General features: G+C 50.0%; 1 protein-coding gene across 7 annotated transcripts in view; it reads right to left on the bottom strand.

Moving 5' to 3' along the window:
• Iqsec3 (IQ motif and Sec7 domain ArfGEF 3) overlaps positions 1–14013 on the bottom strand; it is a 101991-nt gene that overhangs the window by 10634 nt on the left and 77344 nt on the right. For all 7 annotated transcript variants that reach the window (XM_087904283.1, XM_087904284.1, XM_087904286.1 and 4 more), the window contains 6 exons: positions 8794–8916; positions 8265–8431; positions 4495–4634; positions 3330–3455; positions 685–784; positions 417–578 (listed from right to left, as the gene is read on the bottom strand). In XM_087904283.1, coding sequence (XP_087760409.1) covers positions 417–578; positions 685–784; positions 3330–3455; positions 4495–4634; positions 8265–8431; positions 8794–8916 — 818 coding nt within the window. The remainder of the gene's footprint in view (positions 1–416; positions 579–684; positions 785–3329; positions 3456–4494; positions 4635–8264; positions 8432–8793; positions 8917–14013) is intronic.

Genomic DNA, 14013 nt, shown 5'->3' with positions numbered 1-14013 from the left:
TTCTCAAAGGGAGACAAAACAGCCGCCTGGCAGGCTACAGCGAAGATAAGCAGAATATAGCTGAACCATCTTGCTTCTTGGTCTCATGGATCTGCTCTACCTGGATCAGCTCTCTAGGCTGTTCTGGACAATGCAGCAGTGTTCTGATGAGAAAGCCCTTGTGCACCCCACAAGGCTGACAGATGTACACATACATGTGTGTACCCTGGGAGGCAGGGCTCAGTGTAATCGTGAAGCAAACCCACATTGGGATGGGATGTTACAGTGAAGTTAGGAGTCCAAGGGGGTGGGAGTGGGGCTCAGGCTGGGGCAGAGCAGGTGTGGCAGTCCCCAGGAGGCAGAGGTAGGTGTGTGCTGGCTTGCTATGCCTTTTCGGACCCCATCTGTCTGTCTTAGAAACTGGGGCCCGTTCTTACACTCTATCCGGATCTGCTCCAGCTCTGTCACCTCAGCGATGGACTCCTTCAGGTCTTCCACAAACTTTTGCATCTCGTCAGAGCCCAGGGCGCAAAAATGCAACACCTGTTTCTTCTCAGAGCCCGCGAGTGGCGTTGCCAGTGTGATTCCGTGGGAGTAATCTGGAATCCAGCCACACCCCAGCGGTGAGCGCACCACAGCAAGGAGGCTCACGCAGGAAGCCTAGGGTTTGGGGGAGGCTCCCACCCTCCCGGCCCTAGGACTCACACTCGTTCTCAAAGAGGTGAAACCGCATGCCTAAGAGGCCGACCGCCTTGCAGAAGGTGTACGTGAAGGAGCTCTTCTTCTTTGGGCACAGCTTGAGAATCTGCCCAGGGGAGGTACAGAAACAGATGAGAGGGGCCGCTGCAAATACGTGTGCACAGAGGCAGGCACCAACGTCCACAGACATTGCGAACACTGTCAATGCACAAAGAGGCACACCTATGCACATCAGACGCAGTCACGCCACACACACCTGGCACAATACACATGTGCCATCCTGCTTAAAACCCTTCAGAACCCACTATGTCTGCATTAGAACCCCGGCCTGTAAGCCCTCCCAGATCCAGCCTCTACCCATGTCGGCTTTATGTCGGCATCACACTGTCCTCTTTTCTGTAGGTTGAAGCAGCCGAGCTCGGCCCTAAGGCAGCCATTCCTTTTCTACAACTCCCGCCTCCCTCTTGCCCCACTTCCCGCAGCTTTCTGCATGGCCAGATTACTCTCATTACTTAAGTTAACACAAAATGCTCCTTAGAGAAAGCTTCCTTTCAAAACTATGTTTAAACCCACAAACTAAAAGCAAGCCCCCCAAGTCTCCCCTGCCACCCAGTCGCTCTGTCCCACTACCACTTTATATATAGAGTTCAAAGCACTCTTCCTCCCATTGGCTATGGTCTCATTTTCTTTCTTCCTTCCTTTCTTTCTTTCTTTCTTTCTTTCTTTCTTTCTTTCTTCCTTCCTTCCTTCCTTCCTTCCTTCCTTCCTTCCTTCCTTCCTTCCTTCCTCCCTCCCTCCCTCCCTCCCTCCCTCTTTCTTTCTTTCTTTCTTTCTTTCTTTCTTTCTTTCTTCCTTTCTTTCTTTCTCCAATTTTTGTTTCTGCCTAATATGAAAGATTCATTCACCAGTTGCTCAAATATGTAAACTTATATTTTATTTAGTAGCTCTTATGAGCAGGGCGCGGAGGATGCAGAGGGACAGGTGTAAGCCCTTCCCTCGAGGGGTTTGTGTGATGGTAGAGGAAGACAGTTAAGGAAAAAACCTCTCTACCCACCCCACAAAGGCAAAGCAAGGGACAAATGAAGCAATTTCAGAAACTTGAGAGTGTTTTTAAGGAAGTAAAATAGGATTAGAAATAGAAAGTGCTTGGGAAGACTGTCTTGCTTGGGCAAGAGGCCGCCCAGGGAGGCCACATTCAATTAGCGACCAGCCTAAAGAGAGCCAAGTAACCACACCCAGAGGAGCTTTTGAAGGGAAGGGGCTGCCCCTGGGGCCAGATGCGCAGCAAATGAGCCCAGAGATCTCTGGGGTTGGGGGACGAAGCACTGAGCTGGAGCCGGGTAGGCGGGAGGCCCTGATGTGCCCACGGCTCTGTGGAAGTGATAGGAGACATGAGGAACCTAGAGGAATATTTTAACATTTCGTATTGTACAGACACATTTGTGCTGCAAAAATGTATATTTCCCACTGGCTGTTCAGGCATATACTCTGGGTTAAGCTCCTCCTCCTAAACGCCATGCTCCTGCTGGAATCCAGAGTTAATGCAGACAGTCACTAATTAGACTCAGTGTTTCAATAAGGGCCTGAGTCTAAGTTTCTACTGCAAGAGGGAAGAGGGCAAGGGGGTAGGAACTAAAGAAGCCAGATATCACATTCCCCCAGTGACTGCTTGATGGGGCGTGGCGGGGGGTCGGCAAGACTCACAGTCTTCATTGCCCCTGCCTGCTCCCCTATGTAACCTGCTGGAAAGAGATGAGACAGGCTTTTAAAATGCTAATCCACTGCCTTCTCAGATTATCCACTCTCTGAAGAAAGCAGTTTTAAGATTCAGCTTCAGTCTCTTCTCATTGACTCTGCCAGTGAGTGACAGGCATCAAGTGCTCCGTTATTCTGGTTACAGAAAGAGGACCTGAGAGACTCACCGGGCCAGATAGGCAGGGTGGATTGAGCTACAGGTGCTTCTGTGGGACCCTGCAGAGGTTTCCATGGGACTTGGAGAAGGCCAGAGAGTACACATCTGTGGGAGGAGCTCATTCACCCCTGCCTGCCTCCCAGCACTTGGGACAACTCCAGGCACAGTGGGATGGAGTAAAGATTTATTGTGGGACACTTGTTTTCAGAGAGAAATACACCATCCATACACATGCTGTTCAGCCTCTCCCTGGGACTGGGGACAGTGGCCCTCTGCTGACCTTCCAGACAGAACAGTGATGTCAAGGTTGAGTACCTTGCCCTAGGTTTTCTGTATCATGGAGAGGCCGGTTGTCTGGGCCTCATTTCCATTTTGACCTGTCTCTGTGCTTCAGATTCACAGCTTGCCAAGTAGGAGCTGCCATATCCTCCACAGTCACAGTCTTGGTCCGCCCTGCCCAGTACCTCCATTTGTAGCCTTGCGCTGCCCAGCCCCAATAGGCAGGGCTAGCCCCAGCCTCAGCTCTCCCCTGCCCAGCCCCAATAGGCAGGGCTAGCCCCAGCCTCAGCTCTCCCCTGCCCAGCCCCAATAGGCAGGGCTAGCCCCAGCCTCAGCTCTCCCCTGCCCAGCCCCAATAGGCAGGGCTAGCCCCAGCCTCAGCTCTCCCCTGCCCAGACAATAGGCAGGGCTAGCTCCAGCCTCAGCTCTCCCCTGCCCAGCCCTGGCCTGCACTGCTCACCACCAGGAGGTCATTGAAGAGGAACACTTCTCTCTGGTGTGCGGCCTGCTTCTGGAGCTTGTTCACGTCAGTCACCTCGAAGAGCCGGCTACAGCAGACCAGGCGGCGGTGTGGCATGGACAGCACCTGAAACCCAGACAGGGCTCTATAGTGAAGCCTCAGATACCCCAGGGGTCTCCTCCAAGCCCAGGACACACATTTTCCAGAAAAGGAGATAGAAGTTCAGGGAGTGGGCATGGGCTCTACTCCTATGCAAAGACCAATGCTTGACCCTCAACCTCTCATGGCCGGGGGGCGGGGGGTTAGGGTGTGTCTCTGTTCCCATCATCACGCCTCTAGGGCAGCAGATCCAGAGACTCATTATGCTTGTGTAATGAGATCATGGGAGGAGGAGCAGAAATTGAGATAAGTTTTCAAACTTTTCACGACCTAATATCAGCCTTCCCCCTCCATGACCATGTGCATGCGAAATCCATGCCCGTTTCTTTACTGCACACTCAAACACAAGCGTGCAAGGGAAAGGGGATTATAGGGACCCCAGGATGTACCCTAATAACTCAAATATCAGCTGGCTTGCGGAGCAGATAAATACTGAGTTTTTAGTCTCAGAGGCTCTGACGTGAGGGTCCTTCCTGCACAGAGAGCTCAAAGCCCCCCTGCAGTGGAAGGACTATGCACCTGCCCCACCTTACCCACACCCAGTGTAAGGTGCCAGTAACATAGGGTACTACAGAGGAGGCCAGCTTTAAAACTCACTGCACATTAGAGCACGCCGCCCGGACCTCGGTTGCCACCACCTACAGTCTAGACGCCTGCCATCCCCTGCTTCCTGTGAGAGGCATCCTAAACTTTCTCAACTGGCCGTCCACATGCTTCAACCTTAGATCGTCGGCCACTTCCTTCTGACATCTCCCCCTAGTAACAGCAGCTGGTGGCAAGAGAGATGAGGACGTTACGCAAAGGGAGAAAGAGGATTGAGTGCCTGGCGCACAGCGCAAACTCAATCCTTGACTCACAGAGAAGCGTCTTTGAGAAAGGTAAGGGAGAGACTGGGGTGATGTCGGGAAGAAAGAAAGAATAGGAAACAGGAGATGGCTGTCTGGGTGGCCCGCCATGGAGAGGAAGTCAAGAGTGGCAGGGAGTGCCGCTCAGCACGGGCACTTACCGTCTTCATGCCCACGATGGACTTCTCCACCTTGGTGACGTATGTGACGTGGTCTTCGTTGGACTTGAGCTCCTTCTGTTGGATCCTTTCATAGATGCCTACCACCAGCTCTCTGGGGATGTCAGCGCCGTCATCCACACCTACCAACATGGAGGACAAGATTTCCCTTCACACCAGAACACCAGGAAGGTGGCCTTGTTTGTGTTTTGTTTTTGATCCAAAGCTTTGAATAGTTGGCTCCCTATCCCCACTAAAGGAAAGATAGACTTCTCAGCAATGTCTGCTAATGCCCTCTGCTCCCACCTCCTAGGCCGCTTTCCTGAGGTCCCCAGGCTCCCCCTAAGGATCTTTGCTTCCGCACTTCTATTGTCTTCTGTGCATTTGCCTTGACCTCACCCTGTGTCTCTCCATGAGCATGAAGATTATCTGTCTTTCCTCTTTGGGGTCTTTTCTTTCTGGGACTTCTCTTCTCCTTTAGCAGGGGACAGGGTACCAAAAACGGATACCATGGAGCAGTGGAATGAGTTGTAGGTGTCTTCCCTCACTGAGGCAGAGAACTGAGCAGGAAGCTAAGAGGAGGCTCATGTCTTGAGGTAGCACAGGCAGTGAACCCCTCCTGTCTGCTCCTGATGTTATATACTGGCAATATTTGGAGAGCAAAAGAGTTATCGGATGGGAATAAAAGGCAGAGCGATTGTGGGAACATGAGTGAGGAAGAAGACTTGAGTGGTAAGGTGAGTAGCGCCTTCCAGAAAGTCAACCAAGAAAACTTCGGTACACAGTAAATACAAGTAAAATCTGACATCTGAGTTAAGCAATTCAGGAGAGAAGATAAGTGACCAGAACCACACTCTGAACTGCTTCTCTATCCATAGTTTTGCTTCAACAAATTGTCAATCAAAAATATTCCAAGAACTGCATCTGTCCCAAACATGTACAGATGTTTTTTTCTTGACTTTATTCCCTAAATAACATGATATAACAATTGTTTACATAGCATTTAAATTGTATTTGGCCTTATAACTCATCTAGAGATGACTTAGAGTATAAAAGAGGGTGAAATAATATGCCAATGTACACACACACACACACACACACACGCACACACACACACAGAGAGAAACTGAACACCCAACAGGGTCCTGGAAACAATTCCTTAGGGACATGGAAGGATACTATGTATCAGAAAACTTCACACAGCTGGACATGTGTTTTTAGGCTGAAAAGATTGGCCCAAATTAATAGTGGATGAAGAAAAACACATTAGTGTGAAAATTCTCTACACAAAGGCAACCAGAAGAACCCATAGACTTTCAGACGTCAAGGAAAAACAACCTTCCCAAGGCCAGGCACTAGACGGCAGAGCTGCACTTCAGCTAAGGCAGAGCAGGGCATGCCCACACCTAAGCTGCATATTTCCAGGCTGGGATCCTATTCCAGTTAGCTCCCAGTCACATGTGAAGGCAGAAGAAGGCAGATTCAGAATGCAGGCTACCGGTTTGTCACCAATGTGCCCTTTCTTTGGAAACCAACTACAAATGAGGGAGCCGTGCTGTCCAGGAACCAGGACTGTGGCTCAGGAGATGTCATGGAGATGCTGACAAGGAGGTAAAACACCTAGGGAACCAACCAAATCTAAAAGATTGATGCCCAGGATAGGGCCAGGTGCTTTAGTGGTACAAACAGAGGAAGCCAAATCTAAAACAAATCTAAAACTGACTCCAAGGAAGGTGGAAAAACTGTAGCCACGATATTCTCAAGATCCAGCTTTGGCTGGTACAACTCCTTTGGATGTCAGTGTGGTGATTTCTCAGAAAATTAGGAAACAACCTTCCTCAAGACCCAGCAATACCACTTTTGGGGATATATCCAAAGGATGCTCAATCGTGCCACAAGGACATGTGCTCAACTAGGTTCATAGCAGCTTTGTTTGCCATAGTTAGAACCTGAAAACACCTAAATGTCCCTCGATCAAAGAATGGATAAGGAGAATGTGGTACATTTACACAATGGAGTACTACACAGCAGACAAAAAATAATGACATCTTGAATTTTGCAGAAAAATGGATGGAGCAAGAAAACATTATTTTGAGTGAGGTAACCCAGATACAGAAAGACAATTATCACATGTACTCACTCATAGGTGGTTTTTAAACATAAAGCAAAAAAAAAAAAAAAACCAGCTTACAAACCACAATCCCAGAGAACTGTGACAACAATGAGGACACTAAGAGGGACTTACATAGATCTAATGTACATGGGATGTAGAAAAAGACAAGATCTCCTGAGTAAATTGGGAGCATGGGAACCTTGGGAGAAGGTTGAAGGTGGGGGGGAGAGACAGGGAGGGGAGCAGAGAAAAATGTAGAACTCAATAAAAATAAATAATAATAATAATAATAATAATAACGATCCAGCTTTGGGCTGTGTTCACTTGGCTTTCTTATCCCTCTCTGGTTTTTAGTGGTGATGTTTGAAGAAATGGGAAAAAACTCTATATAATAGGAAATTTAAACGTTGCTTAAAATAAAAAATTAAGTACTCAATCCCCCCTCCCCGCAATACCACAGCATTTGTACTGTGCGACTCCATTGCTATATCTCTGGAGGTGACAGGATGATGCAAAGCTCAGGAAGGTGTCTCAGGTGAGATGGGATGAGAGAGAAGGTTCTGGGTGATGTAGACTCAGGTGTGAGCACACGGGTGTCCATGAATATAAACTCTTGTCATATTTATTCACCTTATACGGTCTGTGTTTATAACTTGGGATAGGAAGAAAGAAACAGCTTGTCATTTATTGATTTGGAAGGAACACTAGACATATATCAACAGGCTGGGGATGTAGCTCAGTGGGAGATGGCTTGCCTAGAGTTCAGAAGTCCCCGACTTCTCTCTCAGCACCACAAGATGAATCAATAAACAGAAACCTACTCGAGGAAACCTACTCAAAGTGTGGCTTGAGGGAACAGCGGTGGTCACAGGGGCAGCAGCGTCTATTCTCTCTCTTTTTTCCTGTAATGAACCTTGTAGAATTATTTTACTTTTTTAAGTACATACATGCACAACTTTGATTTTTGATTTAATTTCTGGAGATGGTATCATTCTAAAGCCCAGACTGACCTTGAACTCACTCTGTAGCCCAGGCTGACCTTGAGTCAGCCGCAATCCTCCTGCTTTATCCTCCCAAGTGCTGAGATTACAGGTGTGGCGGTATCACCTCTGACACTTTGATTCTTCAATGCCCAAAGCTATCCATGTTACTACATACATTATATGCTGGTAGCTTTGGTCTGGTCCCAGTGAGAGGCACATGGTATCAGTCAGAAAGGCTTTGCTGGCAGGTACTATCAAGTGACCTGCAAGGCTGAATTCAAGGAACTCAGAGCTGGAAAGCCTTATTCACAATCTCTTTCCTCCTAAGTCATGAGGTCAGAAGGGTTGGCCCTAACCGGATACCAGTCTAGTGCCAACGACTAGTGCCAGTCTAGTGCCATCCCAGTGGGGATGGTCCACAGCACGTAGAAGACAGAAGGCAGAAGGCAGAAGGCAGAAGGCATTGCTGTAGGGCCCCACTTCTTTGAATAGGGCTGTGGTACCTGGAAACTCCATATGCTGGAAAGTACGAAACTTCCCCAGTCTGCTAGGGGTGACTAGGTCCTCAGGAACAAATAATATCTACAGTTAGGGCTCATAGTCACAGAATTAACATGAACAGGACCAGGCAGCATTGTGCAGCATCCTTACCCCACCTCCCCAGTCCAGCTTCTTACCTCGAAGGTTTCGGATAAAGTCTTCCAGCATCATCTTCCGGTCAGGCTTGATGTTGGGGCTGTACATGTCGGTGTTGAGAAGGATGATGGCAAAGGCCAGGATGAAGATGGTGTCTGGGTTGTGGAACTGCTGCACCACCTCGGGGTTACACATGCAGTAGCGCTGGCTGTGGGGGTGTGGGGCAGGACCGTGAGCTCCCAAACCCCAGCCCTTGAAGGGTCTGGGGACCTGGAGATCACTGTCTGTCCGTTCCTCAGTACCCACTTCCCACATGTGCTTAGTAAAATGGGCTGGCTCTGGTGAGTGACCAGCATCCATTGGGAGGGTCCCATGTGACTGCCAGCTCGGAGGACTCACTAAAGGATTCTTTTTCTGTTTCTTCCAGTCTGTCTTCCCACCTACACCAGAAGGGCTTCACCCAGGTCAGCATCTCTTAGCCCAGAATCGTGGCAGCTTTTCTTCACCACCTATTTCCCAGAAATCAGGGGATTTGGAGAATCAGGGAGGGGAGCTGGAAAGGCATCTCACCTGAAAGCCTCTATGAGTCGCTCTACCTTCTGGGCCTCTCCTTGCACGCGGATGTGAGCTTGAAACTTCCTCAGGGCCTCGTCCAGCTCCATGTTGGAAAAGTCCATTTCATCTACCACGCAACTGAGGGCAAGCAGGAGGGGGTTGTGGGTAAGGTCAGCCCCCTTCAACTCCTCTGGAGCTGAGGGGTGAGGTGAAGCCACCCTGGAGAGGTTGGGGGGAATGACTTGACTTGCTTCTAGCCAGGAAGGAATGGAGGAAGCCTTACAGCTTTTCATCCCCTGCTCTGGGGTCTCCTCTGAATAACCGAGGTGGACAGCTTTCTTCTGCCACCTCTCACCTCATGCAGCAGTCCTGGAAGGCAAGTTACGGCCTATTGTCTCTGTCCCACAGTCAAATACCTGAGGCCTAGGGTGATGGGCTGTTGTGGAATATTTCTTTAACTATGCAAAGATGTATTTGTTTAATTATGTAAAGATGTGTTGCTGTTTCACCTTGCCTGTCTGAGTTACCTGATTGGTCTAATAAAAAGCTGAATGGCCAATAACAAGAGAGGAGGTATAGGTGGAACTTCCCTGAAGGGAGAATAAGTAGGAGGAGGAATTTAGACTTAGGGAGAAGGAAAGAATGAAGGAGGAGGAGGAGGAAAAGAAGAAGGAGGAGAAGGAGAAAAGAAGAAGAAGAAGAAGAAGAAGAAGAAGAAGAAGAAGAAGAAGAAGAAGAAGAAGAAGAAGAAGAAGAAGACAGGGAGAGGGAAAGAGGAAGATGTCAGGGAAATGCCAGGGGTCATCCAGAAAGACAGACACAGAGAAAGCAGAAAACCAGGACATACAGGATGAAAAAAAGGTAAAAAACCCAAAGGCAATGCATAGAAACAGGTTAAATTAAGTTATAAGAGCTATTGGGACAAGCATAAGCTAAGCCAAACTTTCATAATTAACAAGAATCCTCCATGTCTTTATTTGGAAGCTGGTTGGCGGCCTAAAGAAAATGCCAACTACAATGAGCTGGTGCCCAGCGACACCAAGGGTAGTGGAAGGCTGAGCTCAGGTCTTTCTGTTCTGGACCCGAGTTCTCACCAAACTCCATAGGATCTGAGGGCCAAACAACGTAAATGGGATGAGCCAGGCATGGTGCCACATACTTACGGTCCTAGCTACTTAGAAAATGGAAGCAGAAGGATGCTTGTTTAACAATGATCCTACCTCGGGAAAAAATAAGTTGGCTGAGGTAAATGTTATATAGCCTGTATCCTAACAAGACTGATTAGGAGTCCCTTTCTCTCCACTGGAGTCTCCAAGTGGATGAGTCTTTCCTGTGTCCCCTTTTCTCAGACTGCCCGGAAAAGACGAAGCCTGTATGGTGTTTATGGTGTTCTCTCTATAGACCAACCCCTTCATTTTCTTTTGGTGTTCTATTCCCAGGGTCTCGTGTGGGGTGGCAGGAATTTGAGCGTGGTTATGCTGCCGATCTGCTACTTCCAACATTAGACCTTCCTGCCAAGAGAAACTTATCACAATGTGGCTGGCACATGCCCACAGGCTCTAGAGCTGATATCTGTCATCTCTGCCACATGCCCCCACCCTCATTACCTTTCTATTGGCTCCTTCACAGCCTACCCTCTGTTGTCTCCTCAGTTCTCCTGGCAGGACATTGTCACAGCACGCTGTGGACATGAATCACCTTGCCCTTCAAGGGTGCCCTCCTGTAACTCAGCCCCAGCACTCCCAACAGGGCTTATCAGACATCCACAAGAGGTCAGGTGTCTCTGAGCAGGACCCACCTCTCCCATGATCTCAGAAAACCAGGAGACACCCAACTCCGTTGTCATTTGTCGGATGAAAGCAAACAAGGTGCCACGAAGCAGCAGTCTGGGCATGGAGGTGTGTGGATTCTGCCACCACTCTGAGGGGGGAGTAGGAAGAGAGGTCAGCCCCCCAAGAGTGCTAAGGAGGAAGGAAGAGCTGAGGGGGAGCAGGATCTTTCCTCTTCCCTCACCCTGCCCTGGGTAAAGCCAGAGCCACCCTCAGCTGAGTTCACTGGGCTCTCTCAGGCTTGTCTCAGGTTTGTCCAGGTAGGTTCGTGGATGGGACAGGAAGACCATGAAGGCAAGAGGTTTGCCACGCCTGAAAACCACTCTGGGACGGAGAAGGATGCATGGGCACCAGATCCTCCAAGTCCACCCTCTCTGATCGCTGAATAGCTTCTGTTGCTTCTGCTTTGCCTTTGTGAGCGAGCACCATTGGGTCAGCATCTGTGGCTTAACCCAGGGCTTAACTAGGCAGGAGCCAGCCATCAAGCCACATGGTGCTGCTCTCCTGGAGAAGGAGACAGTCTGTGCAGTAGGGGACACAAAGACAGAGACAGAGCCCATCCAATATGGGCACAGAAGCCAAGCCAGAGCCAGAGATGGAAGGAGATAGAGCGGGTGTGGTGTGAGTCCTACAACCAGAGCTACAAGGAAGAAGCAAGAGAGGTGGGGAAGAGCACAGCAGATAGAGACGAAGAAGGAAAGAGATGACTTAAGAAGAGAGGAGAGAACAAAAGGAAAACAGACAAGAGAAGAAAGGAGTAGACAGAGGAGGGCAGAAGAAAAAGTCAGGGAGAGATGATGTGGGAGGAAGACTCCATGTAGTCAGTAACTGCCGGAGCACACAGGAGCAGAGGGTGAATGAACACAATGTATCATCTCACCCCAGAGTGGGACCCTTATAAAACCACGGAAGAAGGCTGTGGGCTCAGCTGGGCCAACACTGACTAAAAGTCCTGGCTTCCCCAAGGCCCAGGCCTGACTCATTAGTCTATCTCTGCTCCTCCCCGCCTCTGCTGTGGGCCCCTGAACACCCCCTTCCCCGGTTTTCTGTCTCTTCAGAAGCCCCTCTCCATGTCCCTCTGCCTCCAGAACTCTGGGCCAGGTCTCTCCCCTAGATGGTGGAAGTAGATGCTGGAAGCAAGGCTCTGTGGGGGAGGCAGGAAAGGAAGTGGAGGCTGGGGGAGGGAAGGGCTCTGCCCAGTCAAGCACAATGGCCTAGTTTTCAATCCTCTACTCAGGTGACACACAGCCTGCCAGCTCACCGGTTCACTGGCTCGGGGACTGTGGCTAAGAGCTTTAGTAATGAGCCAAGAGTCTGAGACCAGGAGCAGTCCAAGAGAAGCAGTCGGGTGAAACGTGGCTCCCAACCCAAGACAGGAGCGGGAGGATGGCCATGGAGCCAGAGCGCCTCTCGTTCAGCATCTTCTAGCCTGTTCTGAGAGCCCTGAGCTGGGATGGAGAAGGTGTTAGCTAAATGCAGCTCTCTGGGCCCCGTCCAAATCCAGTGACTCACAATGTTGGAGGCCGGCCTAGGAACCTGCATTCTTTATCAGCTCTCTGAGTGATGTTTAAGATGTGGAAACCAGGGGCAGAGTCGAAGCAAAGGGTAGGGGAAGCTCAGCCCATTCATTGGAAGCTTTTGCAGTGGGAGACTAGCCATCACTAAGCCCCAGGGAGCTGCCTTTCCAGGGAGTGGTGCCTTTGTCCTCCCAGGCTATCAGGGCTACTCTGTGTGGGGAAGTAAGAGACAGAGAGGGGCTGGGACTATGGATAGACACAGCACCTCCCACTCTTCACCCACCTCCCTGGGATGCACGTCGGGACATCAGAGGTTTATTTTTTATTTTTATTTTATTTTATTTTTATGTGCATGAGTATTTTGCCTGCATGTAAGGGCAAAATGTATTTATGCAATTTCCTCAGAAGTCAGAAGAGGGCATCAGATCCCCCTGGAGCTGGAGTTATTGGCTGTTGCCAGCTGCCACATGGGTGCTGGAAACTAAACCCAGGTCTTGCGCAAGAGCAGTCAGTGCTCTTAACTAGGGCATCAGTGTTTGATAGCAGGTACAGTTCCCGGACACTGACATCCTGGAGAGAAATCCAAACATTTTCTGGCTACAGAACCCCAGCTGGAAGGTGAAAGAAAGAGTTGAGACATGGAAAAGCCCTCCTCTTTCATAATAGAGAGTCACTTCTTATACAGCTGTGGGTGAGCCAAGGCCAACTCCTAGGACCTGCCCCACCCTCCTCTCAACCCTGGTATTCTCTAAGCTGGGCACAGAAGCAGGGTGAGCTCACAGCCCACCTGTGACGGCACCACGGGTGTCCCCAACAGTGTCAGACAAGGACGTAGCTCTCTGATTGGCTTGGAATTCATCTCCCTGTGACGAGCAGTGGCTACTCCACTCCTGGTGAGGTCTGTGTCCTCCTGGGGAAGGCGACGAGGTGGCAGACTGTGCTGTCTCCCTGCAGTGTGCTCCGGTAGACAGCCATTTCAGGATTGTCACCTGTGACCCTAACGACATGGGTTCTTCAGTATAGATTTCGGCTGGCGTCTCTGCACCCTGAACCGTCCTTGTTTTCTTTCTCCATACTTCTATTCTGTAGCATCTGCTAGAGCTTAAAATTCCCCTCCTCATCCTACTTGGTCACCCGGAATCCCTAAAGGGAGCAGACTGTTGACCACTTTACCAAATCTCCCTGCTGCTGGGACCCGGAGCAGGTAACCTCTCAGCACTGTGCCCCGACACTCTTTTGGGGCCTTCTCATCTCCCAGTTTTACACACAGCGTCTCTTGGGCCCCCTGGCTGCTTGTCTTGTGCTGCCACAACTAGGAGAGGAGATTTTCCCAGTTCCGGGGAGCCTCTTTCTTGTGGGGCTTCCCCGTGTGATGTACAGCTCCAGGACCCCAAGCATCCATCAGTCAGGAGGCTCCCTCTGGACCCCTGCGTCGTGCGGGTTACTTTAGGGCTTGTTACACGTTCAGTGTGAGATAGTTCCCACAATCCTATGTGCCTGAGCACCTGGGTCCAACCTGGTGGCACTGTTTTTATGGGACCCTTGGAGCCCAGGACCTAGCTGGCAGATATAAGCCCCTCGGCAACATGCTTCTGGTTCCCTTGTTACTTCCTGATCTCCCAGGAAGTGAGGAGCTGTTGTCTCACACCCGTGCTGCTGTGCATGGGCCTGCCCCAGTCGCTGTGCCTTCCCAGCTTTGATGGACTGCACCCCAGAAACCAGGAACTAAAGTAAACTTCTCTCCCTTAAGTTACTTCTGTCAAGTGGGGAGAAGAGCAACTCATCATGTCTCACTTAGTATGTAATGAGCCTATGGTCTGGATTTTAGGAGCTATTAACTGCTACCTGCTATTTCTGTAACGTGTTCCTAGAAGAGACCGGCCCTGTGT

Source organism: Myodes glareolus, chromosome 3, assembly GCF_982192425.1.
Source record: "Myodes glareolus chromosome 3, mMyoGla1.1, whole genome shotgun sequence".
In the NCBI taxonomy this organism is placed as follows: Eukaryota; Metazoa; Chordata; class Mammalia; order Rodentia; family Cricetidae; genus Myodes; species Myodes glareolus.
The sequence above is the reverse complement of the archived record's forward strand: the minus strand, read 5'-3'. Positions and strand labels throughout refer to the sequence as shown.